Source organism: Suillus discolor, assembly GCF_016758755.1.
Source record: "Suillus discolor strain FC423 chromosome Unknown F5147scaffold_54, whole genome shotgun sequence".
Lineage (NCBI taxonomy): Eukaryota > Fungi > Basidiomycota > Agaricomycetes > Boletales > Suillaceae > Suillus > Suillus discolor.
Window position 1 is genome coordinate 103,119 of NW_024541301.1, and position 23,591 is coordinate 126,709.

General features: G+C 48.2%; 11 protein-coding genes across 11 annotated transcripts; 6 read left to right on the forward strand and 5 right to left on the reverse strand.

Annotated features, from left to right (window-relative positions):
• Positions 1–68: 68 nt before the first annotated feature.
• Positions 69–2,100, reverse strand: F5147DRAFT_324573 (histone acetylation protein-domain-containing protein). The gene has a single exon (XM_041429226.1). It carries the CDS (start codon positions 1,875–1,877, stop codon positions 324–326), a length of 1,554 nt encoding a protein of 517 aa, XP_041289518.1. The 5' UTR covers positions 1,878–2,100; the 3' UTR covers positions 69–323.
• Positions 2,101–2,201: 101 nt separating this feature from the next.
• F5147DRAFT_710282 (Cullin-domain-containing protein) lies at positions 2,202–5,023 on the reverse strand. Its single transcript, XM_041438264.1, is given in 9 exon segments — positions 2,202–2,378; positions 2,429–2,661; positions 2,714–2,993; positions 3,013–3,173; positions 3,225–3,405; positions 3,455–4,330; positions 4,393–4,560; positions 4,624–4,703; positions 4,768–5,023. The coding sequence occupies 9 exon segments, from the start codon at positions 4,997–4,999 to the stop codon at positions 2,301–2,303; spliced, it is 2,289 nt and encodes a 762-aa protein (XP_041289519.1). The 5' UTR covers positions 5,000–5,023; the 3' UTR covers positions 2,202–2,300.
• Positions 5,024–5,129: 106 nt separating this feature from the next.
• F5147DRAFT_710286 (UbiE/COQ5 methyltransferase) lies at positions 5,130–6,222 on the reverse strand. The gene is made up of 3 exons (XM_041438265.1): positions 5,729–6,222; positions 5,470–5,680; positions 5,130–5,421 (listed from the first exon to the last, which is right to left on the reverse strand). Exons 1-3 carry the CDS (start codon positions 6,171–6,173, stop codon positions 5,190–5,192), a joined length of 888 nt encoding a protein of 295 aa, XP_041289520.1. The 5' UTR covers positions 6,174–6,222; the 3' UTR covers positions 5,130–5,189.
• Positions 6,223–6,248: 26 nt separating this feature from the next.
• On the forward strand, positions 6,249–7,130 carry F5147DRAFT_324672 (mitochondrial ribosomal protein subunit L20-domain-containing protein). The gene is made up of 2 exons (XM_041429227.1): positions 6,249–6,868; positions 6,913–7,130. Exon 1 carries the CDS (start codon positions 6,293–6,295, stop codon positions 6,836–6,838), a length of 546 nt encoding a protein of 181 aa, XP_041289521.1. The 5' UTR covers positions 6,249–6,292; the 3' UTR covers positions 6,839–6,868; positions 6,913–7,130.
• Positions 7,131–7,470: 340 nt separating this feature from the next.
• Positions 7,471–9,699, forward strand: F5147DRAFT_776975 (uncharacterized protein; the record flags this gene model as incomplete). Its single annotated transcript, XM_041441921.1, has 13 exons — positions 7,471–7,638; positions 7,696–7,725; positions 7,778–7,922; positions 7,974–8,037; positions 8,089–8,131; positions 8,181–8,276; positions 8,329–8,472; positions 8,527–8,727; positions 8,785–8,845; positions 8,896–8,996; positions 9,047–9,165; positions 9,222–9,522; positions 9,583–9,699. 13 exons carry the CDS (start codon positions 7,471–7,473, stop codon positions 9,697–9,699), a joined length of 1,590 nt encoding a protein of 529 aa, XP_041289522.1.
• A 208-nt stretch (positions 9,700–9,907) lies between these two features.
• F5147DRAFT_710294 (uncharacterized protein) lies at positions 9,908–11,858 on the reverse strand. The gene is made up of 6 exons (XM_041438266.1): positions 11,700–11,858; positions 11,490–11,642; positions 11,063–11,428; positions 10,948–11,002; positions 10,563–10,899; positions 9,908–10,512 (listed from the first exon to the last, which is right to left on the reverse strand). The coding sequence occupies exons 1-6, from the start codon at positions 11,851–11,853 to the stop codon at positions 10,018–10,020; spliced, it is 1,560 nt and encodes a 519-aa protein (XP_041289523.1). The 5' UTR covers positions 11,854–11,858; the 3' UTR covers positions 9,908–10,017.
• Positions 11,859–11,886: 28 nt separating this feature from the next.
• On the forward strand, positions 11,887–13,999 carry F5147DRAFT_710297 (glycosyl transferase family 4-domain-containing protein). The gene is made up of 7 exons (XM_041438267.1): positions 11,887–12,233; positions 12,284–12,434; positions 12,486–12,699; positions 12,751–13,078; positions 13,129–13,317; positions 13,377–13,617; positions 13,697–13,999. The coding sequence occupies exons 1-7, from the start codon at positions 11,986–11,988 to the stop codon at positions 13,769–13,771; spliced, it is 1,446 nt and encodes a 481-aa protein (XP_041289524.1). The 5' UTR covers positions 11,887–11,985; the 3' UTR covers positions 13,772–13,999.
• A 136-nt stretch (positions 14,000–14,135) lies between these two features.
• Positions 14,136–16,454, forward strand: F5147DRAFT_710299 (isocitrate lyase). The gene is made up of 6 exons (XM_041438268.1): positions 14,136–14,396; positions 14,454–14,617; positions 14,671–14,786; positions 14,836–15,860; positions 15,918–16,055; positions 16,106–16,454. The coding sequence occupies exons 1-6, from the start codon at positions 14,334–14,336 to the stop codon at positions 16,217–16,219; spliced, it is 1,620 nt and encodes a 539-aa protein (XP_041289525.1). The 5' UTR covers positions 14,136–14,333; the 3' UTR covers positions 16,220–16,454.
• Positions 16,455–17,965, forward strand: F5147DRAFT_710302 (F-actin-capping protein subunit alpha). The gene is made up of 8 exons (XM_041438269.1): positions 16,455–16,583; positions 16,648–16,763; positions 16,825–16,923; positions 16,974–17,023; positions 17,077–17,211; positions 17,262–17,358; positions 17,406–17,627; positions 17,675–17,965. The coding sequence occupies exons 1-8, from the start codon at positions 16,502–16,504 to the stop codon at positions 17,741–17,743; spliced, it is 870 nt and encodes a 289-aa protein (XP_041289526.1). The 5' UTR covers positions 16,455–16,501; the 3' UTR covers positions 17,744–17,965.
• Positions 17,966–19,989: 2,024 nt separating this feature from the next.
• On the forward strand, positions 19,990–21,212 carry F5147DRAFT_324869 (uncharacterized protein). The gene is made up of 4 exons (XM_041429228.1): positions 19,990–20,185; positions 20,241–20,887; positions 20,940–21,049; positions 21,103–21,212. The coding sequence occupies exons 1-4, from the start codon at positions 20,173–20,175 to the stop codon at positions 21,125–21,127; spliced, it is 795 nt and encodes a 264-aa protein (XP_041289527.1). The 5' UTR covers positions 19,990–20,172; the 3' UTR covers positions 21,128–21,212.
• F5147DRAFT_324873 (uncharacterized protein) lies at positions 21,112–23,224 on the reverse strand. The gene is made up of 2 exons (XM_041429229.1): positions 22,747–23,224; positions 21,112–22,694 (listed from the first exon to the last, which is right to left on the reverse strand). Exons 1-2 carry the CDS (start codon positions 22,942–22,944, stop codon positions 21,297–21,299), a joined length of 1,596 nt encoding a protein of 531 aa, XP_041289528.1. The 5' UTR covers positions 22,945–23,224; the 3' UTR covers positions 21,112–21,296.
• Between the last annotated feature and the right edge of the window lie 367 nt (positions 23,225–23,591).

The following is a 23,591-nucleotide window of genomic DNA, read 5'->3' on the forward strand; positions in this document are numbered from 1 at the left end:
CATTCGCCGTAGCACCTGAACTCGTCGAGAATCTTCGACGGAACCCAAACCTAGATCAAAATTCAAATTCACCATCAGACCCATTGCTACTTAGCTTCAATGCCCCGTAACCATCCTCCCCCATGAAGGTACACGGTCCAAGATCCGATCACTCCATCAGTATAACGCGAGGCGTTGACATCTCATTTCAATCCATAAATGGGTACCCGCGACGCTCAACTACGACCTCCTACAAGCTAGCCAAACCAAACCAGCGACGTAAACACGGTAGCCTCCCAGAAGCAAATTTCAAATCTGATAGACGTTATTCACCGCGCATCTCTTTATGATTTCGTCCGCTTCTTCCTCGCCGTCAGCACCGTGATTATTGCAGGTCTGCCGTTACCAGCGCTTGTCGCTTCTCCGTGTTCCTTCGTCGGCGGTGGGCGATTTTTGACCGCAATCGTACCATATATGTACGAGTGGTATGTTTCTAGAGAAGCAACTGGTTCCGGAAATGGATTGGGAGATATGTCGACGATCGGTCTCTTTCCATTCACAAGACGAGGTGGAGGCGTCTGTGGAGGTGCTAGAGTGGTCCGAATAGGCTCAGGCTCAGGCGTTTGTCGCCCTGATCTGTCTGGTATGACAAGCGGAAGAGGATTCGACTTGAGTCCATCGCACAACCCTCGTATGGTATCTTCAATCACTTTAGTCGACCACACCGCCTTTTCCACAGATGGAAATTCGTGAGCAGTCAATAGTGACGTCAACACACGTTTGTTCATCTGTGACGAAACCTGCCCTGCTTGGGGTGCAAGTGGTGACACTTCACTCGTAGTGAGTGTCGAGGCCGGTCTGGCGGTACCAGAGACAGCAATCACAAAAAACCCGGTGACCGCCCCTGCAATACATTCCTGTCGGAACGACATCCGCTCCCAGAATTCTTCCACAGACACCTTCTTGACTTCTTTAAGCGTCTGGTCCTCTTTTTTACTCCGACCTTCCTTCTTTTCTGAAGCGTCGGCTGACGATGTGTCTTCTTCGTGCGTCTTTAACGTATCCGCTCTTGCGCGTTTTCGCTCTGGGGACCTCACCCCATCCGCATCCGTCGTGTACGCAATCTCATCGATAAATCGAGATTTAGGGTCATCATCAAATGATGGTATACATTGCCCAAGATGACGAGGCGAATCGCCTCCCGAAGAACAAGGACATGGTAGGGGAATTTCGTCCTGCGAATAAGGGTGACCGTATGTCCAACTGCACGTTGAACCAGTCGATGGGTATATCCGCTCCAACGAGTGATGAGCTTCAAACTCGCTGAGACCGGGTAGAATATAATACAGTTTGGTGCGGCATGTGTCTCCCACGCGAGACGCTAACTCGCCTACGACAGTGCTGAATTGGCGTTTCCACCAAGCACAGAGCTTGATGTCGCTTAGGGGGCGCTTGTTCGGGTATTCTGAAGAGTTTGGGAATAGATATTGATTCTGTGCTCTTGCAAAGATGTGGATCCATAGATGGTTAGCGGAGATGGGACGCGTGGCAGGGTCTGCGTAGAACAGAAGAAGTGCACGAACAAGAGCTGGGGTGGGAGATGGTGCAGTTGCTTGTCCAGTAGAGTCGACTTTTGAGACATACAATATCGCACAGGACGTCGTAGGGATGTTATACACGCATGCTTCGATTGCAGAGACGAACACGGAAGAAGAGTCTGGTGTGGTTTGCTCGGAAAGCAGAATCAAAATATCTTGCAAGTACGATCTTGGTCTTGGATTCGCAAACGGGAAAAGGTTGCCGTGCTTTCTGGGTGATGAGACTAAGACATGAAGATGGAACTCACGAGTTCCTGGTAGGCTGTTGAGGCCTGCTAGGAGCGCGTCCCGCAAAGTCATGACTGCGATACGTGGGAATAATCGATTTCTGCTCAGCGGCACAAGAACAAGGAACCCGAATAGGTCGGTGAGGGCCCCAGGTAGGGGTCAGACCGGTCAAGGCTAACGTTGGGCCGAACCAAGGAGGAGATCACTCGGGACTATGGTACTGCTCCACCGTCCTGTGTATCGAAACGGAGAACCACTGCCCTGTAATCACACACGCCTTACTCCTCACAGCTCCACTCAACTGCCACCAGTACTGATGTTCTCATAGCTAGATCAATCACAGATTGTAGACTATACCCTTTCAGAGTTTCGCTCCCGAGAGCATATAAAGAGAAAGCAAAAGGAAGAGAACATCTATTTGATCTTCTGAGGGCAATGCATGATATTACAAGAAGGAATGTATGATACAAGGAGTTGGCTTGATAAAGGCTAGAATCATGCCACGTATGCAAATGTGTCTCTCGTACCATCGACGCGCTCAATATATTCCTTCTCCAATAGTGTGTCAATTGCCTGGGACCACAGATAAGTGGACGTTTAAGCGAAGAAACAAGGAATCCTACCTTCTTGATATCGGGAATCTTGGGGGCGAATCGTTGTGAAATCTGAGAAATCACCTCCTGAATCAAAGGCTGGTTCTTCATCGTCTTGCGTGCCTTCATAATTCGAACAATAGTGGCCTGGATCACATATTTACGGTCCTCATCAACAGTTTTGAGTACCTCCGAGGACTCCGCCTTCACCTCAGCCTTGATTGGCTGATTCAAATTGACACGGATCTTCTTAGACTTGAAGTCTAACCAGAGTGTATTAGCCCCAAACGTAATGCGGAACAAGGTAAGCCATACTGGGGTTCAAATCATATTGATCGGTCTCCTCGTTGATAAGGACTTTGGCCTTCACCAAAAGCGTCAGCACTTGAGACAAGATGTCCTTGCTGATAGCCGTAGCAGTAATCAACTCCTCCAGTGATAACGTGTCATGTTTGTTATACTGCAGGAGAACGGACATTTGATAAGAACTGGTCATCAAAATGTACTTCTGATTGAGGTAGTTCGTCCTCAGCTCGTTCTTCGAGTAATTCCACAACCATGTTAGTTTGCGGCCGGAGTGCTTCGTCTGATAGTACTTGGAGAAGCGATCGTACGTAGGCAAGAATTTCAGGAGGAATGATGAAATCGTTGTTCGGTGCGCTGAGCGGCCAGAAGTTCGTGCCAAGAACCATGATGGAGAAGTTGATGTCCATGTCCTCGTGATTCGCCATTCGCTCCTTGAACTGATCAGTTAGGTCTTTACTGAGACTCATGTCTACAGAAAAAAATAAGCGGCCGCAAGGTGGTGTGTGGGTATGGAACATACCGGTGAACATTCTCTGTAACTTGTTGGTGTACTCGAAACCACAAGCTTCCTTCAACTTGGAGATCATGCTCGCCTCGCTCTCGTCAGATGCAGATACGCCGTGAATCAGGCGCTTGGATAATTTGGTAGCATAGAACGTCTGGAAGACGTCCTTGTCCTCGATGTACTTGAAAAGTACCATCTGCATACAGAATGAGACATTAGTGAAAACCATCGAGCGAGGTACTTACCACGCGGTTCAGAGCACCTTCAAGGTCCTCCTCCTCAGCCATCTTGTTGTTTTTGCGAAGCAACATATCCGCGTGCTTCGCAAGTAATTCTGGCGACTTTGTCGTCGACGAACCCGTTGCAGAATTGCGATTGACAAACTCTCTGCATGCCTTATCGAGCGACGCAACAAAGCCAGCTTCTCCCCTGAAGCTTCTCGTGACGGTGTCCGAGTTCTTGCGATGAACCTCAAGCAGTGCATCAACGTATGCCTTGGGATCCAACGAATCTGCACCCTCTGATCCTTCGCCCAAGAGTTTCGCAACAGCAGCCAGACCGGCCTTCTTCACATGTTCCTCAAATTTCTTTCTCAAAGGCTCCAGGCCTTCGGGTATGCGCGATAATAATGCATACATCCTCTGCAGGTCTTCGTCTTTGTCAAAATCGAGCAGGCTTTGGAAGCTCTCCCACATAAGGTCAGAGTGCTGACGGATCAGCACATGCTCGCACTTGCTGACGAGCTGTTTCCGTGTGTCAGTGTTTAGGTATCGGTCGACACGGTCCTCTTCCTCCTTCAGGCGCTCTTCGGCTTTTTTCAGATAGTCAGATACACTGCTCTCTGCAAGAAATGCCTCAGATTCCTGCTCGTAATACTTCTCCGTTGCGTCAAGGAACGGTGTCTCCAGGTGCTCCCTATAGACATCAAGCGATGCCTTGTTGATGTCTGACTCGTCAAGACCAAGCGAAACGAATGAGTCAACCACTTTTTTCACAAGACCTTGATCGATCGTCTCGCCATTTCTTTGACGCTCGATCAATCGGAGGATGGCACCAGCAAGTTTTGTGTGCTTGCTCTGGACATGGAGGAAGAAATTCGATTTCCATTGCACGAGTGCGAGCTATGAGAGGTAATGTGTGTATGAGGATCAGTGTGACAGCGTGAAGAAAAGGGGTGGCGCACGGTGTATACAGGATATACACCCTTCCGACCTTCATCCCTTTCTCGCTTCACCCAGTGGCGATTGAGGTACGTGAATAGTCGATTGATGTAGTTGGCACCTGTCGTGTATCTGTCCCATTCACTGGCGTAATATCGTAGGAGAGCTTCATCTTGAAGGGAATCGGATTGCTATAGGCCGGATAAGAATTATGTTTGATCGCGCGTGATATCAGGGAAAGGGAGTCAACCTACATCCTTGAGAAGCTTGAGATGGGTGATGAAATACCGAATGAGATTGTTGTACAGATCCGAGCCCATCAGGTTAGCCCCTGCTGTTGAGGAGTCAGACTGTGGTCTTATCACTACAGGAAAGACATTGCTTCCAATGACACTCACTTCGGCTTCCCTGACCAACAGTATCCGTAGTGGTATTATGCATGCGCGAGGACGTGCAATAATTGTAGGCCACAGTGTAGAGGCTCATGTACTTGGAATATGAGACGCCAGTCTGGAGCTTGGTCATGATATGGTCCACTCCCTCCTCAAGAAAAGCCCATGTTGTTGCAAGATCTGCACTCGCAGGTGGCATTGGATGAGAAACATTGGCGGACGTTGTTGTTGATGACATGATGATCGTTTGTGAAGGACAGCTGTCGTGACTTGTGAGTACGCACGCTGAGGCGCGGCTGTCACACTGGTGGCGCTACCTCGCGTGCTTTGCACAAATATTGTTTGCAACAACTCACACAAAACAAAAAGAAAGTGAGACAGACGGTGGGTATTAGAATCGTAGTACGAGAATGAAAATTATGTTATTGCTAAATCTTCACTCCTGTGTGTATCGAGGCAATGCCTCCCCAGAGTTCTGTCCATGCGCCACCATCAAAATCACCTCCTGTGGAGAACCCTGCATCTCTGATCATCTGCGCAAAGTCGGGCTGGCTTGGGAATTTGCGTATAGATTCCACCAAATACTGGTATGAATTACGGTCACCAGCTAGAATGGTTCCAAGCAGTGGGATGACCGTGAATGAGTATTGGTCGTACAGTCTACAGACTAAATTAAAATGAGATAGTAATGAAATGAAAATCACTTACGTGCTCAGGAGCGGGTTATTAACCTTGCTGAATTCAAGACACGCGAAGGTAGCACCAGGCTTGAGAACGCGGTAAGCCTCGCTTAACACAGCGGGGATAGACGTGCAGTTACGGATGCCAAATGCAATCGTGTAGAGGTCGTATGAATCGTTCTTGAACTGAGAAGCAGTCAGCTCTTGTGCATTTGCCTCATGGAATGAAACCTGAGGTGCTGGCAGATGTCATGAAGTAGAGTATATGACAGGCACGGTAAGCTTACTATTGTGATACATTGTCTTTTTGAACCTCATGAATCCCTCCTTCAGCATCTGCGCGTTGATGTCCACGATGTCCACGGTCGTCTCTCTGTCCGCATAGTTCTCCCTTGCATGATCCAAGATACGGAGAGCAATGTCGCCTGTTCCTCCTGCAACGTCTATACACCGAAGGGGACCTTTGCGACCTGGTTTGAGAGTATCTACAAACGAGTCTTTCCACAGCCTGTGCACGCCGAGGGAGCTTGCATCATTCATCAAATCATACTTGGACGCGACAGAGTCGAAAACACCCTTCACAAGTGATTCCTTCGACTCCTCTGGAACTGTCCTGAAGCCAAACGAAGTCGTCCGTCCGGCAGGATCTGATGAACGAAGGATATGATGATTATGAATCAGGCGGCATACGGACAGCTTGCGAGGTAGTCGTATTGACCTTGTTGCCTGCATAACTTGAATGAACTTTTGGAGCAGACAACGCGTCCACTATAGGGATGGGAATATTATGTAAGCGTCAATGTTTTGCTTGACTTGACTGACCAGGCTGAACACTCCTGCGGACAACTCAAATGCTAAAGCCAAGGTTATCTCTTTGGTTCACTCGTAGTTATGCTACTCGCATTGCAGAAAAGCCTGCAGCACGTTTTCCAGATCCATTACTGAATGCTCCCAACGTTGCTGTCAAAACACTCAAGGACGAGAACTTGACATTCATTCACCGACCTCCCCCAACAGCACCTTCACCTCATTCAACAACTTTAGCTCCTGCTTCTCCGTTGCTCAAGTCTCCGACACCATCTAATAAACATGCACCCATGCCACCTTTCTTGCGGCCTTCGGCTTACAATGCTGCACCATTACGAATGTCTGATAAAGACATTGAGCAGCTACGAAAGTTGAGGCTGTCGAATCCAGAAAAACACAGCCGTGCTAAACTTGCAAAACTGTTCAAATGCACGCCAAACTTTGTGTCCAAGATTGCTGCCCTCCCGAGGCCCAAACGGAAGGAGTTTGCAAGGAAGATGGAGGCGGAGCATGACACTGTAAGGGAGCAGTGGGGAGAGAAGAAGGCTACCTTTGTTGCTATTAAGCAGAAACGCCGCGAGTTCTGGTGAGGTACGGAGCACCGTGACTATATTTTCTTGGTTCGTTTCTCAGGCCTATAATGATTTGTGCATGACTGACTTAGCACTGGGTTCATCAGCGTAACTATAGTCGTAGCCTGTGTAGATGGATTTTGCCTGTCGTGTTACCGATGCAATTGATCCTACTTCAGTTCGCCGACGCGACAACCCGTTCCGTAATTTTCCGTCCTTCCGACTCTTGTCACGCTTTCTAAATCGGGAGCACGACTCGACTATCGTTCCACTTCTCCCCATGGACCTGCATGGTCAAATGAGTCGATTTTCATGCCAACGCGCTAGCAGACAACGCTCTGGTGTTTTTTCCGTGGTCCAATTACATTAATCCATCGTTTTTAATACTAGCCTGATGTAATTTTTTTTGCCGAACGGCGAAACCTTGGTACATATTTCCCCGAATCCTGTTCAAGCCCTTTTTATAGAGTCTGAAGTCGTGGGGGGTCCGGACTCACAGCTTCTGAACTTCTTCCTCTCGTACCACCTTGTACCGAGAACTTTGTTTCAATATCTGGATGCTGTGTCGTGTCACTTACTCTTCCTATAAAGCTACACTGGCTTCTGCGTTCAACCATCCAGCACGTTCTCTCACATCCAATTTTCATACCATGGCGTCAACTCGTTTTCCTCCCCATTTTGCCCAAACTGATCACCGTCAGCGCTCTCTCAACCAAATGCGTTCCAAACAGCTTAGTCTTGAAAAATACATCTATCTAAATGGCCTCAAAGGGCGCGACTCTAATCTGTTCTATGACATTTTGCTTGAGAACATGCAAGTAAGCCTCCTCATCGTCTCGTGTAAAACCGGGACTGAGGTGTTTTAAATTACTCAGGAAATGATTCCCATCTTGTATACACCAACTGTAAGGTGCTTCACCAGGTCGTGTGACCATACTTAAGAAGTGCTCTTCGAAGGTTGGAGAAGCTTGTGTCAACTACTCCCATATATGGAGGCGGCCCGAGGGTCTTTATGTCTCCATTGAAGACAAGGGTCGTATTCGCGACGTTTTGGCCACCTGGCCAAAATTAAACGACGGCCGTATAGCCGTCGTTACCGATGGTAGGCTAGATCGATGCTCCATGCTATGTATCTTCCTGATCAAACCATCAGGTTCTCGTATTCTCGGTTTGGGCGATCTTGGGGCAAACGGTCTGCCCATCAGTCTTGGGAAATTGTGAGTGTTTACGCTTTTCCAAAGAATCCTTCAACGAACATAACTACGCAGGGACCTCTACATCGCTGGTGCCGGCATTAAACCGTCATCTACTGTAAGTCCATGCTTTTCATATTAACCGGCGCCCAATTGACTCTGGCCAGGTCCCGATTTGCCTGGATTTAGGTACCAATACACAACGCTACCTCGATGATCCTCTTTACATCGGCGTTCGCCGCCCACGCCCGTTGGCCGCGGAAGTAAGTCCCCTGCTATCATATGCACGTCCATATACTTACATGTGTATTGAAGATGGATGCATTCATGGACGAGTTCATGGAGGCCATGAAAGAAGTCTTCCCTACCCTACTAGTACAATTCGAAGACTTCTCAACGGACAACGCGTTCAAATACCTTGAACGGTACCGCCATCAATATCGTGTTTTCAACGATGATGTCAGTCAATCACATTCCAACTCTCACTCTGTTTTTATGTTGACCCCTGTGCAGATCCAAGGCACTGGATCCGTGATCTTGTCAGGTTTCACAAATGCCGCTCGTTTGTCTTCTGCCGCTTCCGGGCTGCCGCCATCAGATCACAAAATCCTGTTCCTCGGAGCCGGTTCTGCAGGTATAGGCGTTGCCAAGCAGTTATTGTCCTTCTTTACCTTGTCTGGCCTGAGTCCCGAAGAAGCAAGGTCTCGAATCTACGTGAGCTAAGCTACATTCGAAGGGCATTTGAATTTGTCACTCAATAAGCCTTGTTAGACTGTTGATTCGAAAGGTCTTGTTACTGCCAACCGCAAAGGTCTTCAGGAGCACAAGAAGTGTACGAGGATATGTTTGTGTTGTTTTCTAAGAACTAAACTGCAATTACAGTCTTCGCGCGCACTGATTACGATGGCCCTGCGCTCACTGACCTCGTTGACATCATCAACCACGTGAAGCCCACTGCCTTGCTCGGCCTAAGCACCATCAGAGTACGTCTTCCAGTAATAGTTGGGTTTTGCATAACCTCACCTCGTTCTAGAATGCATTCACTGAGAAAGTCGTTAAAGCGATGTGTGCGCTGAACCCCCGTCCCATCATCTTTCCCTTGTCGAATCCCGTCGCGCTATGCGAACTGGACTACCAGGACGCCATCGAATGGTAAGTTAACAGAGCCCCCGCAGCATAGTCGATGTTAATAATCCTCACTTGTAAAGGTCCGATGGACAGGTCATCTTCGCGTCAGGCAGCCCGTACAAGCCCTTGTCTCATAACGGTGTTGTGTACGAGCCTGGCCAAGGAAACAACATGTACATCTTCCCCGGTATCGGCCTCGGTGCGATCCTCTCCCGAACTCGGCACGTATCGGATGCCATGGTCGAACAGGCAGCTATCGCACTTGCCAACTCCTTGACCGAGGAAGAGAAGGCAGCCGAGCTTGTATATCCTCGCCTTGCGCGCATCAGGGATATCAGCGCCCAGGTCGCATTTGCCGTTATCAGACAAGCCCAAAAAGATGTAAGGAGGGAACGATACCCACGCCTGAGTGAAAATTCGATGCTGATCTTTATACTCCAGAAATTGGACGATAATGCTTATCTGCGTACACTCCCCGATTCCGATCTTTTGGGACTCATTCATGACAAGATGTGGCAGCCATCTGCGTTGCAGCTGCGTTCGTTTACGCGACTTTAGTCAGGGGGATGGAGTTAAGGCAGAAGTCTGAGACTGTCAGGACGGGCGACGGAGAATGCGGGAGGGCGACGGAATGTTTCTATTCTCGACTTTTGTCACTTGCATGCTATTGCTCTCCTTATGTCCCATTCGTCGTCCTCCACCGGACAGTATGTGTGTATGTATTGTTAATTATTTGAATAGAAGGAGCTAGAAGAATCGTTTGGATGACCGGTAGCATCTATGTAAGACTGTTAATGGGGTTTGATGGAAATCATGTATGATATGTGACTAGTGAGTGGGAGGAGATGACTATTTCATTATACATCTATCCGATCGTTATGCGTCTATCTGCTCGTCAAGATGTGCTGGGGCGTTGCCTTCTTTTTGTCTCCAGTGCGCAATGCTGTAGCGGTGGTTAACACCCTTGAGCGCAGGCAGACATGCAGATCCACCGCATCCTCCTGTCCGTGGCATGGGGACAATGTAGAAAACCTCTTTGACGCGCGAATGCAGCAGTGCCATGCTGCACATGATGCATGGTTCGTGAGTTATGAAGAGCGTAAGCCCAGTTAGCAGGTAATTTACGCCATTGCATGATGTGTCTGAGATTCCAAGGCTGCCGTTGGAAGGGGAAGTAGCGGGCTTCGGGGTGTCAGATAGAGGATCGGCGGGGGACGTTTGTGCACGCCAATCGGCTACGTTTCGAATGATGTTCATTGCAGCATGGCGCAAAGGATGCCCAGTGGATATACGCGTGTCTTTGGCTGTAAATGACCGAGACAATAGAGCTTCGTCTTCGAAGGGCTTAGGCACGTATGCAACGACCGGAAGCTGAGAGACTGTGAGTATACCTTCTCATCCCAGACTTCTAATTAACCAACCTCGTCACTTGACGCTGTCTCAGCAGTATTTCGTAAAATGTGATTGATGGCATCACGAGCCCATTGAACCTTAGCAATAGACCATTTCTCGGGTTCCCATTTCCGCCGTGGTGCGTATACAGTAGGCCACAACGTATTTTTTAAGATAAGTGACGTTTGTGTTAAAGCAGGATGGCAGGGGACAGAAATCTGATAGGGACCTCCGATATCAATGTTCGTAGGAAGTACAGGAACAGAGGACGAGACGCTGAGCAGGAGCGTGGAGATACTGTCTCTTTTCCTGATGCGTTTGAGATGTGATAGAGTATCGCTCTCGAGGCCTGACTGTTTCAGCCATCTAGTAGCTTTGAGTGTTGGTTGGCGACATCGGAGCAAATAACCTCACTTTAACATCGTCGCTATGTATTTTGAGTTCGAGATGTCAACCGCCCAGGCTTGCACTAAACGGTGTGGTGAGTCACACTCTCAAATTTCAAAAGGGTACATTGGGAGGAACATACTTGTCCTGATATCTTCCATCGACTCCTCTTCTTCATCTATTTGAAGCTTCTTCCAAATGAAAGGAAGAGCCTCGCCTTCCAGGATATCGTGCGGGTCGCCGCTAGTGTCCCGTGGTTCAACCTCATCCACTTCAATATCGATGGCTAGAATGTCGAGAAATTCGGACTGGTCATTTTGGTCGAGATAGACTTGAGGTTCCAAATTTTCTGCAGTGCCCACAGGATCAAACCAGAGATTTTGACCGTAGAAGATACACATCTCTTCCTCGGGGTTGATTGTCCTTGTAGACGTGTATCTGATACACTGATGGGCGGGATCGATCGTGTATAACACATTTGGATGGCTGGAATGATTGAAAATGGAGCCTAAGCAGTACCATCGTGTCTCCATTGAGTAAACAATGATGATGTGGAGAACAAATCTCACCGAGCCCAAGGGCGAGAGCCATTCGTCCATCTCGCCATTTGAATACATAATGGTCCAGGATCGTATGTCTTCCATAGTCATTGTACTCATTTCTGGTGAAAAGAAGCACAGGGCTAACTTCGATCACGGTCTGGGGTGGTATAATGCGAGATGCTGCGAACCGCCATTTTTCTTCAACTTTTATTCTAAGATCTATACGAGATTGCCCACCATAAACACCTCTTCCTTTGCCTTGTGCAGTCCTTATGCAACACCCTTCACGGTTCAAGACCCAGTTACTCTGGCACCATGAATTTTCCGTAGATGATTCCCCTGAGCTAGTTGAGGTGTTTGATGTCGTGACCGTAAACGGAAGAGTAGCCATAAGCCATATCACGTGCTCAAATTCAAACTTGCTCCTGACAGTGACACGTACTAAACGGCGCGTCAGTCACGGTGGTGGAGAGTTTTATCAACAAGAACATCAATATCATACTGGAGCTTCGGCGGGCAAGCCATGGCGCCTCCACTATCCCCCAGGCCACTTCCTAGCATTTTGCTCATATCCCTAATACCAATTGCTTCATGGTTTGTTGTTCGTCCTCTGCTAGACCCCGTCCCTCCATTGCCAGCCCTATGGGCATCTGTTGGGTTCTCTATATTCGCATTTGTCGCTGCGCTTTACTTGGTTCCTGCACTTGGACCAACATTCGTGAAAGCCAACTTGAAAGGGAAGGATCTTTTGAAGGTCTACTCCGATCCTATGTTCGTGTCATTAAACGAGTGCGAGGTCGAAAGCTGACCTGCATATTAAGACCAGAGAGTCAAGGCCTCGTCTGCGCGTCGATATATATCCTGCTGTTAATCTTATTCATTCCTTTCCCATTCTCAACTTCCATCGCAAGCCTTTCGGGCGGAGGAAGCAAGATCGAAGGCTTGCTGGGCGCTGCGTCTCTACATCACGAGGTAAGTGTCTCCTCAGTGTTAAGAAGAATATTTGTGTAACCAGAAGTCAAGCTATCCATATATCTGTCATCATTGCTATCGCTCTTGATGGCAACTGTGTTGGGGTTCCTCGACGATGTGTTCGATATTCGATGGAGGCATAAACTACCTATCCCGCTTATTGCTGCCATACCGCTCTTGATGGTCTACTATGCAGAAGGAGGGAATACTCATGTAGTTGTACCCATTCCTCTTCGGCCATTCCTTGGCCTTCTCGTTAACCTAGGTTTGTGGTTTTCATTGTATCATCGCTTGTGATGCCTCAACATACATTCAGGTCCCCTGTATTATCTTTACATGTCACTCCTTTCGACATTCACCACTAATAGCATCAATATTCTCGCTGGGATCAATGGCTCCGAAGTCAGCCAAGCATTGATCATTGCAATCTCAGTTATTATCAATGATCTTTTATACATGCCCTGGCCATTTGACTTCCGTATACCCATGCACCTTCTCGGCAATCAAATAGAAGTCGAAATTGGTGGTGCTTGGCAGGCAGGAATGGCCTACGGAAGTAGCGAACTTGTTGATAGACATCTTTTCAGTCTGTACTTCATGCTTCCTCTCGTGGGTGTATGTCTTGGATTTATGTATCATAACTGGTGGGTTCGAATGACCCAGTCCTCGAATTGCTATTTCTCATTGCCCATAGGTATCCTGCGCGTGCATTCCCTGGAGACACGCTCTGTTATGTTACTGGAATGGCCTTCTCCGTGGTCGGAATACAGGCGCACTTCTCCAAGACTCTACTCCTGTTCTTTATTCCTCAGATTTTCAACTTTTTGCTCTCATGCCCACAGCTCTTCGGTATCGTGCCGTGTCCTCGCCATCGCGTTCCAAGGTTGTACCATAATTTCTGAGATACAGTCCGTCATCCACCAACTTATGCTATCCTTTTAGATTCGTTCCTGACACCAATTTGTTGTACCCCTCAAAAGCCGTCTTTGATAAACGGCCTCCTACGAGGCTCGCGTCTCTTACCCTTCGTATATTCGCTACACTTGGTCTCACAGAGTTGACTGTGGACCCAACAAACGGAGTTGTCCTTGAAGCCACCAATCTGACGATCCTCAATTTCCTTCTCTTGCGTCTGGGTCCTATGAACGAGAAGAAGCTCGTCCAGGTACTTATGTGTACTCAGGTGCGCAGGTCTAGCATACCGCTATTCGCCAAATTACTGACGCTGGCTGGCATCTCCTCCCTGAATCCTTTCCTAACAGATCGCGGGCAGTGTCCTTGCTTTTACCATACGCTACGGTTTAGCTGGCCTTGTCTATGATGGCGACAGGCGGTGATGGTACATATATTGTCATGGGGCGCGCCTTATAATGGGTCGCGTGCCTGCCCCTGGATACGACGGCTTTGCGTTGGCACAAACAGCCCGCGCTCGTCACGATCAGTGACGTGCGGAGATCCGCTGTCGTGAGAGAATTGAACTGAGTCATGTAGAATGTAGAATGTAGAGGAGTGAGCGCTTGAGCAGCTAGTGCAGTGTTGGGCAAGAATAACTATTGAAACTAACGGCCACCTCGGGGTCTTAAATGATGCCGAATGCCCTGCCGGGCGTAGCTTTGAGCAGGTCTCCCGCTGAAAATCCGTATAACGCCGCCTGTATGTTCCGTGTTTCCGGACATAGAGCGTAATCACGAGCCTCTCATCGTTATTATCGGCTTGTGATCTGTATCAAGATGTATGAGCTCTGACACTACTAGTTTATTTTTCTTCGCTTGTTTCAAATGAACTAGTGAGGTGGAATCACATGTCTCAGTCATACCTCGCCGCTGAGCTTTACTGACCACTTAATAGATTCTTCCCTCCCCACTTCAATATCCTATTCCTGTCACTTCCCGTATTGTTATGGCCAATACTGAACGCTCCGCTTTCCAGACTGAGGTCGCTGAGGTCGAACGGTGGTTCCAGGTGAGCCCCTAAACTCCAATAACTGAGTTACAGTATTGAGCAATGTCGATCATGAAGAGCCCACGTTTCGCCAGAGTGAAGCGGCCATATACCGCTGCTCAGGTCGTCGCGAAACGTGGTAGCATCCCAATCAAGTATCCTTCCGAGATTCAAGGAAAGAAGCTCTTCGCCCTGCTCTCCGAGCACGCCAAGAATGGTACACCTTCACACACATACGGAGCGTAAGTCACCTCCGCACAACTACTGTGTGACGGTATTGATGGAAAGCGCATAGCCTAGACCCCGTACAGGTTACCCAGATGGCCAAGTACCTCGAGACAGTTTATGTTTCTGGTTGGCAATCCTCCAGCACGGCTTCGTCTACCAATGAACCCGGCCCCGATCTTGCAGGTACGCACTTTCCTTCTGCGATGACGTAGATTCCCTAACTGGCTTCCAGATTACCCCTCGAATACGGTTCCTAACAAGGTTGAGCACCTATTCATGGCACAGCTCTTCCATGACCGTAAGCAACACGAAGCTCGCTCAAATATGTCTGAGGCAGAGCTTGCGGCGACACCGCCCATCGACTATCTTCGTCCAATCGTTGCCGATGCTGATACCGGACATGGTGGACTCACTGCAATCATGAAGCTTACAAAGATGTTCGTCGAAAAAGGTGCGGCTGGTGTTCATGTCGAGGACCAAGCACCTGGGACAAAGAAATGCGGCCACATGGCGGGCAAGGTTCTCGTGCCGATATCTGAGCACATCAACCGCCTTGTTGCCATCCGACTTCAATATGACATCATGGGTGTAGAGAACTTGGTCATTGCACGGACTGATTCGGAAGCCGCTACCCTGATTACCTCAAACATTGATGAGCGCGACCACCCCTTTATTTTCGGCTCCACAAACCCGGATCTCCCCCCTCTTGTGAATGTTATGACCGACGCCGAGAATGCCGGAAAGTCTGGTGATGATTTGCAAGCGGTTGAGGACGCTTGGACTGCCTCTGCAAAATTGCAGTTGTTCTCCGAGACCTTGGCTAATGCCCTGACTGCACAAGGTGTATCAAAGGCTACCGTTGATCAATTCATCACCCGTGTTACGCACTCGTCATTCCCTCAAGCAGTAGTCATCGCACAGAGAGAATTTGGTCTCAAGTCTGTGCCCTACTGGAACTGGGATACACCTCGGACCCGGGAAGGGTTCTATCGCTACCAAGGTGGCACCCAGTGTGCGATTAAACGGTCTATTGAGTATGCACCATACGCCGATGCCCTTTGGATGGAAACAAAGAAACCGATCTTGGCTCAAGCCCAAGAGTTCGCTCGTGGGGTCCATGCTGCACGCCCAGGTCACTGGTTGGCATACAACCTCAGCCCTTCCTTCAACTGGGAGGCCGCTGGCTTGAATAGTCAGGATATGAAAGGTTTCGTCTGGGAGCTAGGTAAACTTGGCTTCGTCTGGCAATTTATTACGGTCAGTACTTGACAAATTACATACTAACAATCAAACTGACTGAATCTTACCTGTCAGCTCGGTGGCTTGCACTCCAATGCGTACATAAGCGACCTCTTTGCTCGCTCATATGCGAAAGAAGGTATGAAAGCGTACGTGGAGATTGTCCAGAGCAAAGAGCGGGAGATTGGCTGCGATGTCTTGACGCATCAAAAGGTTTGCTACTACGACCTCATACACGCGCCCTGAAGCTAATACTTGAATAGTGGAGCGGTGCTGATTACGCCGATAATCTTATAAAGACCGTCACCGGTGGCGTATCGTCCACAGCAGCCATGGGCAAGGGTGTCACGGAGGACCAGTTCAAGGCCAAATTATGATCTACGGCACTCATGATCATCTTAAATTGATCGTAGTGCACATCCTATCTTCACAGCATTACAAAGTATACAAATACATCAGGATTAACATTTGTATTGTGGTCCGGGACCCTTAAGTCCACGGCTGTAGTTTTATCTTTTTTTTTCCAGTAGAACACAATTACTGGATTATGCATATCGGCAGTTGCCGATCGCTCCATGATATCGAATGCCGCAGCTTCAAGTTCGATGTACCATTGAAAGCCAAACCTACGGGGCACGTCAGAAGAATCAATCATCGTGATGAGTTCTGAAGATCGTGTACAAGTGGCTGCTTCCTTCATCCTTCAATCGCCTCCAGGAGAGATTAATGACGTCTTAAATGGTGCCCAGCATTTAGTACCTTGTCTTCTTCGCGCAACGCTGACTCCTGGTCCATTTGCGAGCAGATGTTCGCGTCATCGTAGATGATGACGCAGGGTTAGAGGAAGGCATCCTTCCTGCCCTTCGGGAATACAATATCGCGCAGTTCACAACAGTCGAAGTGCCAGGCGAACACCATCAAGTCAGTATCTAGCTCAACTTGAACGCGTCGGGATGCCGTTATTCAATGGATCTTGTCCTAGACAATAATTAGCGAATTTGCGCGTGTACCCGACACCGAAGCGGAACGCTACCTAGACCCACGATCTAAAATTTCTTTTGTTTTCAACCACTTGACTCTAGTGAGTCCTCACGTTCAGTCACGAGCGGTGGTCACTGATGGTGTTAGTAGGAAGCCACAGATCCTCAGTCGGAGGAACCTTCGGAAGTTGAGCCTCAGCGGTCAGTGGATTAACTGTCATTCGTTGATGGTCATTGGATTTATCAGAGATCAGTGCTGCGTTGGAATCTGCTGCTTTGTCGTACTTGAACTCACACTACCACGATGGAGTTGTTACTGTGCTAGCCATGTCGACCACCCGATTCGCAATCCAGATAGTCTCCAATAAATACAACCCATCAAACTACTGGTTCGTTTATTATCACACATCATGTTTGTCGAACTAAATCATCTCTGCAGGGCTGGTAGATGGCGCTCGCACTACGAGATAGACTTCGAGAGTAGGACCATACAGGGAAGAGTCCTCGTGGATGTTCACTACTATGAACAGGGCAATGTAAGACTTCGCAGGATACAAATTTATTGGTCTGACGTTTGGTATAGGTCCAACTCAGTACATCGAATGACTCGTCAATATCAATACCAGCTGCTGTGTCATCACTATCTCCTGCGTCATCAGCATCCAAAATATTTGCATTGATCGAGGCTGAAGAGTCGCGATGCCAGGCATCCCTGAATGATGCATATCATGAGATGGGAGAGAAGGCGTTCAAAGGGTTGAGGCGCGCCTTGCCCCTGACGCGACAGAAGATAGACTGGGATAAGGTGAGTTCCTTGTTATGACGGTCATCATCCCGACTGAATTTGTCTAGACTATGGGATACAAATTGGGCGCTGAACTTACTGCTAGCAATCGTGCCTTTGGCGCCCAACCTCGATAGTGGTCATCAGCAATTGACTTACGTCGCTTGGTTTCAAGGGATACCTCTCGGTTTTCACTTATGTAGTTGTATCCTGTAGAAATGAATAACCATTTCACCGAAATGACCCATATACCTAACTTGCAATTCGGCAAACATTTTAGCGCGTATGGTGAGAGTATCACTCGCACATAGATCTCTATGGCGTACTTTGTTTACATGTACAAGTGGTGCGCACGGACGATTGTCGCTTATACTGACATCAAAGGCCCGCATGCTTCGACTACCAACTTGTTTGTAATCTTGGTGTTATGCTAATCAGTAGTATCGGCTTGCCTGAGAGCTCAGCTGGGATGATTCCGACATGTTAGATGTTAAGTAGATGAAAATGACAGGTGGCATATATCATTTTTCCATGCAAGTAAGTGGTATGATACGAGATACTAAGCAATTAACGGCTGCGCACAGGGCAGACATCATAGACATTGTTTGTCAGGATTCCGGTATTGCCTCCCGCTGCCCGATCAAACTTGCGAATACCTCGGATGCAACGCTCATATGTAAAATGTGAGAGATGCCCTCCGTGTAAGGCAATGAAATGAGGGTTAAGAGGGGTTAGGTGATGACTCGTTCAGGGGCACTGCGCGTGATTCCAGAACGTGACAGTTTTGCCGAGAAAGTCCGGGTGTATCCACTACTTGTCGCCAACCATCTTGACTCGTTAACTAACTCGTGGAGTGCTGATCAATACGAGACATTGCGAGGACGAAAACATGCAGGCTCACCTCCATCCGTTCAAAGTATACTTTCAAGTTTATCGAAGGCAGCGTGGACAATGGACATCATAGTAGAGATTTATGCCGTTGGAAGAATCGTCTGAGAGCCTTTTCCATTTTTCCAATAGTATTTACCGACATTCTTGAGTAGTGACGAATGATATCCCACGTTATAGCTGAACCATGTGTCTGCGTAATAATCCAACTTGAGTAGTCAGAGATAATATGCTGACCCGACAGAGAAATCCGTATCCAGGACGACCCGTTTCAGGATGTGCGCGGTATGTAAGGTTGTCAAACCTGATTGTTATCGGCGGGCATGTATTTTTTTCGTTTCGTCCTATATGCCACTGGCAACACGCCGCTGTCTTGCCGATTGACCCATTAGAAATCACTATCCTAGGGCCAAAAACCACCTTTTTTACCATTTCAAATCCACTGTCGCGTTGTCGAAAAATAGCAGTTGTATCCTGATCAAGATGTTGTCAAAAGTCGGCGTGGCTTGGCTGGGGATCGGGTCTAGTGATTGAGCTGTGGCTACAAAGGGGGATATCGTGTTGGTATACATAACAGATTTTAGCTTCGATTGCATGGCCATAGCAGAAACATGAACAAAGTCCTGGCGAGGCCGGCTTGCGGGTCGGATATGCATGTGGAAATAGGCTTAGCGCAGGCGGTATCGCGCTCGGATCTTTCGCCACCCATTTCGGGGTGTTCCTTGAGGCTTAGCATCGTGTCTTGACATGTCCATATCTTGCACGTTTTGTGGAGTTTTGATTCACTTCTTTCCTCGTTGCTGGTTGCTCTATCTTGTCGAGCCCGCATAAGTTGCAGTGCTGAGTGGATATCTGAGCGTTTTGCATGGCCACTTCAAGTCGTGAAGTCACTTGTGTTTCGTGAATGAGCCGTTTGACATCATGTGAGATAGCAAGCGAGTGCTCCGAAAAGTACCGTAAGGCGAGTATTAAATCGCAGGCTTTGTTGCCAGTTAGTGGCTCTTGGGGTGGCTCCGACCAAGTTGGCTCATTGTATTCAACAGTGTGGGGAAAAGAAGTACTTATGTAAGATTGAATTTGGGACCGTTCATAGTTTACTGCATCACAAGGCTCAAGCGCTTATGTCTTGCCACCGTTGTTCACAGTCCACCAGCACACCCGCCAACTTTCTTCTACGGTGCAGGAGCTGCAACAAATACTGGCATCATAGTAAGTGATCAGTCGCCTATAAAGACGGAACATCTAATAAGAAACACACCCATTATTTTGTTTGTCACTAGGATGTCACCCCCCTCCCCTCGAAAGCGATGAACTCCTTAAACTCATCCGCTCCCAAAACGCAGGCGACCGCGAGAATGGCCTCGATAGTTGGAAATGCAAACGTTGTAAGAAGAACCAAGCGGCTCAAATCATTGGCAAAACTGCAGTTCAATCGCTGAAACCGAGACCGGACAACAACCAACAGCCACTGCCCTCCTTTCAGGCGCAAACATCGCTGGGACTTTCACTTCTAAAGGACAAGACGAAAACAGACCCGAAGGTTGTAACTCGCGGCGGTGGGCCAGCGGCACCTAGTATCGAGGCAACTACTCATATACTCCATACCGCCGAACGGACACAACACAACGACCGCGGTAGCCAGCACCAACAACAGCAGGGTAATAGTACAGGTAGTCAGATGAGAAGTTTAGGTACTGAAAAACTACGCTCCAATAATTTTGCGCCCTGACCACCTGTGTTTTCCAGATAGCAACAAACCTCCGACGATTACAGTTAAAAGGCTCCAAGTAAAACGTGTGCTTCAAGTGGAGCACCTTGATGGTCCTAAAGCAGACCGTGACCATCCCAATAAAATGGAGTTCTGTCCAGATCAGCCTGCTGTGCCTCTCAAGTACGCCCGTGCTCCAGATGGAAAGAAGGTCGTCTCGTCCGGGCATCCACCAAGATTGGAGCAGCTTGAAGATGTCAAATACGTGAATCCTTTACACATAAAAAAACCTATAGCACAAAAAGAAGATACGCCCCCCTCTCGTTCTGTTACTTTGTTCTCCGAAAGGGTTTATTCTCCATTTACTTCACTTCCTGTTCAAGACGAGGAACATATTCACCATGATTCGGCGGTGAAGAGTCCTTGTGGCAATGAGCAAGAGGTCGGTATTCATACAGATGCTCCTTCAAGACTCCCCGTTGGCGACATCCAAATGAAGGATGTCAGTGATGATATCTACGAACCTCCTGTCCCACAGTTTAGTGGTTCCACACCCGTTCCATCCAGTTCGAGAACGTCTAGCGAGCAGCAAGGAGGCAGTTCTGTGATGCAAGAAGGTCACCAGACCATCCAACAAGGAGTTGTTCAATCGCATCATCAACTCGAAGGCCAGAGCAGCCTTAAGGTTGGACTTAAGTTTGGAGTGCAAACAGTTCTTTCCTGACGTGATTCAACAGCAAATACCGAAGGCAGAGCCAGAGCCATTGCTAGGCCCTGATTGGTTGAAAGCTCGATACTCGGTTGCCAATGATTCATGGCGCTCTTTTTGCAATCCACAGCGCCAAATGTATGGTGTCAGCAGACGCAAGAAACTTACGACTAAATTTCTTGGTGATCCAGTACAATCGTTGGCGACAACAAATAGAGAACCACTCTGGTTTTTTTTCAGTCGCGATTGGATTCAGCGGACACAAGTCCATTCATGTTTGGAAACCAGATAATTGACACATCTTCAGTGCCAGTAACATGAGTAACTTAAAGCAATTTCATATACGTCGTTCTTGTACACAGTTATACTAATGATCCATAATAATTCACTTGGCTACCGCTGTAATGTCCCGCTGCTGCAAGATATTGTTTACTTCTTCCCATAGCTTGCGATAATACCGACCTTTAGGTAATGTGTCTAAAGGATACTGCCACGCACTGATTCTCCTCAGCCGGGGAAAGATATCAGACAGGGCACATGCGACATCTTGTGGATTGGCCAACCTCGAATCTCCCAAGCTAAGGCGAGTCACTGCCAAATTACGTGTCAGAGCTGTGTCCTGCCGTGAGGACAGGGACGTTATGGGACAGGGTGAGAGGGCATTTAAGACTATCGCAATTTGATAGAGCCTCGGGCACAGAGCGCACAACGATTGGAGACCGCGGACAGTGATCGATAATTTAGGTTCAGAAGCGGACGGATGCCAGCCACGCCTATCATTGAGACAAAAGACCTCAAGTTCTGGCCAGGAGCTTGCCATCACTGTAAGATCCGAGTCACTCAAGGAAAATGACAGGCACACGCCCAGATCAAAAACTCGTAGTTTGGTGAAAGCGAAAAGTGGCTTGAATACATCCACCGTGATGATCTTTGAGTTGGGAAGAACCTGGGAGATTGCGAGTATAGCATTTGAAAGGCTGTCGCGCACTTCAATGGAACGCATTGTGCTGCATTCTGTGTCGCATTGACTGGAATAAAGTGTGCTAAAACACTCTGTTAAGGAAGCAGAAGTCGGTGCTTCAGAGATGTCGAAGACAACTGACTGCAGAGGCCTGCATCCAGGTTCTACAAAGGATGTGATAATTGGCATACTATATGCACGAAGATGTAGATTGCGTAGATTGCAGAACCACGAGCTAGCAGCACAGTCCCTCACTGTCCCGGAACTATGAGGTGCTAAACTTCCGTGGTCGCTCGATACCCACGAAGGGATGCCCAGGCTTAAAGTTGTGAGTGACTTGAGTTGAGATAGGTGCAGAAGATCTGCTTCGCTGATGGTCGATGACTTGCATTCCAAGGTAGTGAGACGAGGTAGCTGACAAATGGTCTGAACGGCAGAGGGACCCTCGTCTTCCGATAAAGATATGACAGAATGCTTGCTTATTGACATGCTGTGAAGGTTGGGGCAGAGTTCGGGCAGTAAGGTTAGGAAGGGAAAGTGGGGAGGTTTGTGGAAAAAGAAATCCAGCTCGAGGGACTCTAGAGTAGGACTTAGGAATAGTCGGATATACACATAACGTGATTGATCAGTGTCAGTCCACGACAGTCGACGGAGGTTGGGAAACAACGAGGTCGTGATGCGCATCATGCTTAATAGCCGCAGTCGTTCTGTAAGGGCGATTTGGGAATGGGGATCTGAACATGCCAGAGGGGGACATGCTAATTTACGGATACGAGACGCAGCTCGTTGGAAGGACGCGCATGGTACTGATGTGCGCGGGTCCTTGAAGGATTGAGTCAGTTATCCGGTGTCTATGATTCAATTATTCGCGCACATTGGATACCATTGGTGTCATATATTGGAGCAAGGGCCTTACGTCCGGCAAGTCTGACCATAAAAAGTCCAATGCCAAAGGTGATAGGAGATGACATGTCCGAGCGAGAGCGTTGAGCTGGCTGCATGATGCGTCTGCTTCTCGCACCGCAGCAAGTATGTTCAGCAGGATTTCGTTAACTAGCAATGCATTATGCATGGTAGATATGGGAGGGAAGGTGCGAGTATGGCTCCTGAGGCGCCGGGCGAGAGCGATAAATATGATAGATGAGATGTCAACCCCGATTGATTGCCTTACGCAAAGATAGGCACTTGTTTGTGGAGGCGATGATTTGTTACCGAGGGTGATAAGACTTGGGTGAAACAAAAAGCTTTTGTACTGAAAGGATTCTATGATTCATGCCATGAGACTGTTCGGCATGGGAAGTCGTGAGAAGTAGAAGGCTGGGATGATGCTTCATTGGCGGAGCTACCGTGGAACTATTGTCTTGCCGTCCAAGACGTGCAGGGACATAAGCCGTGTGGCAAAGCTTGGAATTCAATGTTGCCGAAACCCGGTGCTATCATCCACTACATTTCCCTCATCCGAGGGACGTCCGTGAATGACTCCTTATTAATTATTTCATACAGCCTAAGGCAGAAGATATCGTATGAGTGTTCTCAAATGAATGCGACGAAACCCTGACCTGAAACGGCTGACTTTTAAACACAAGTCTAGAAATGATCATAGCGCTGGCTGCCATCCTTTTGTATTCTCCATTAATGTGAACCAAATATATCGCACTTTGAGAGCAGGAGATCGCGTTATCGCATACTAGTAGACATGGGGATACTTGTGTGACAGCG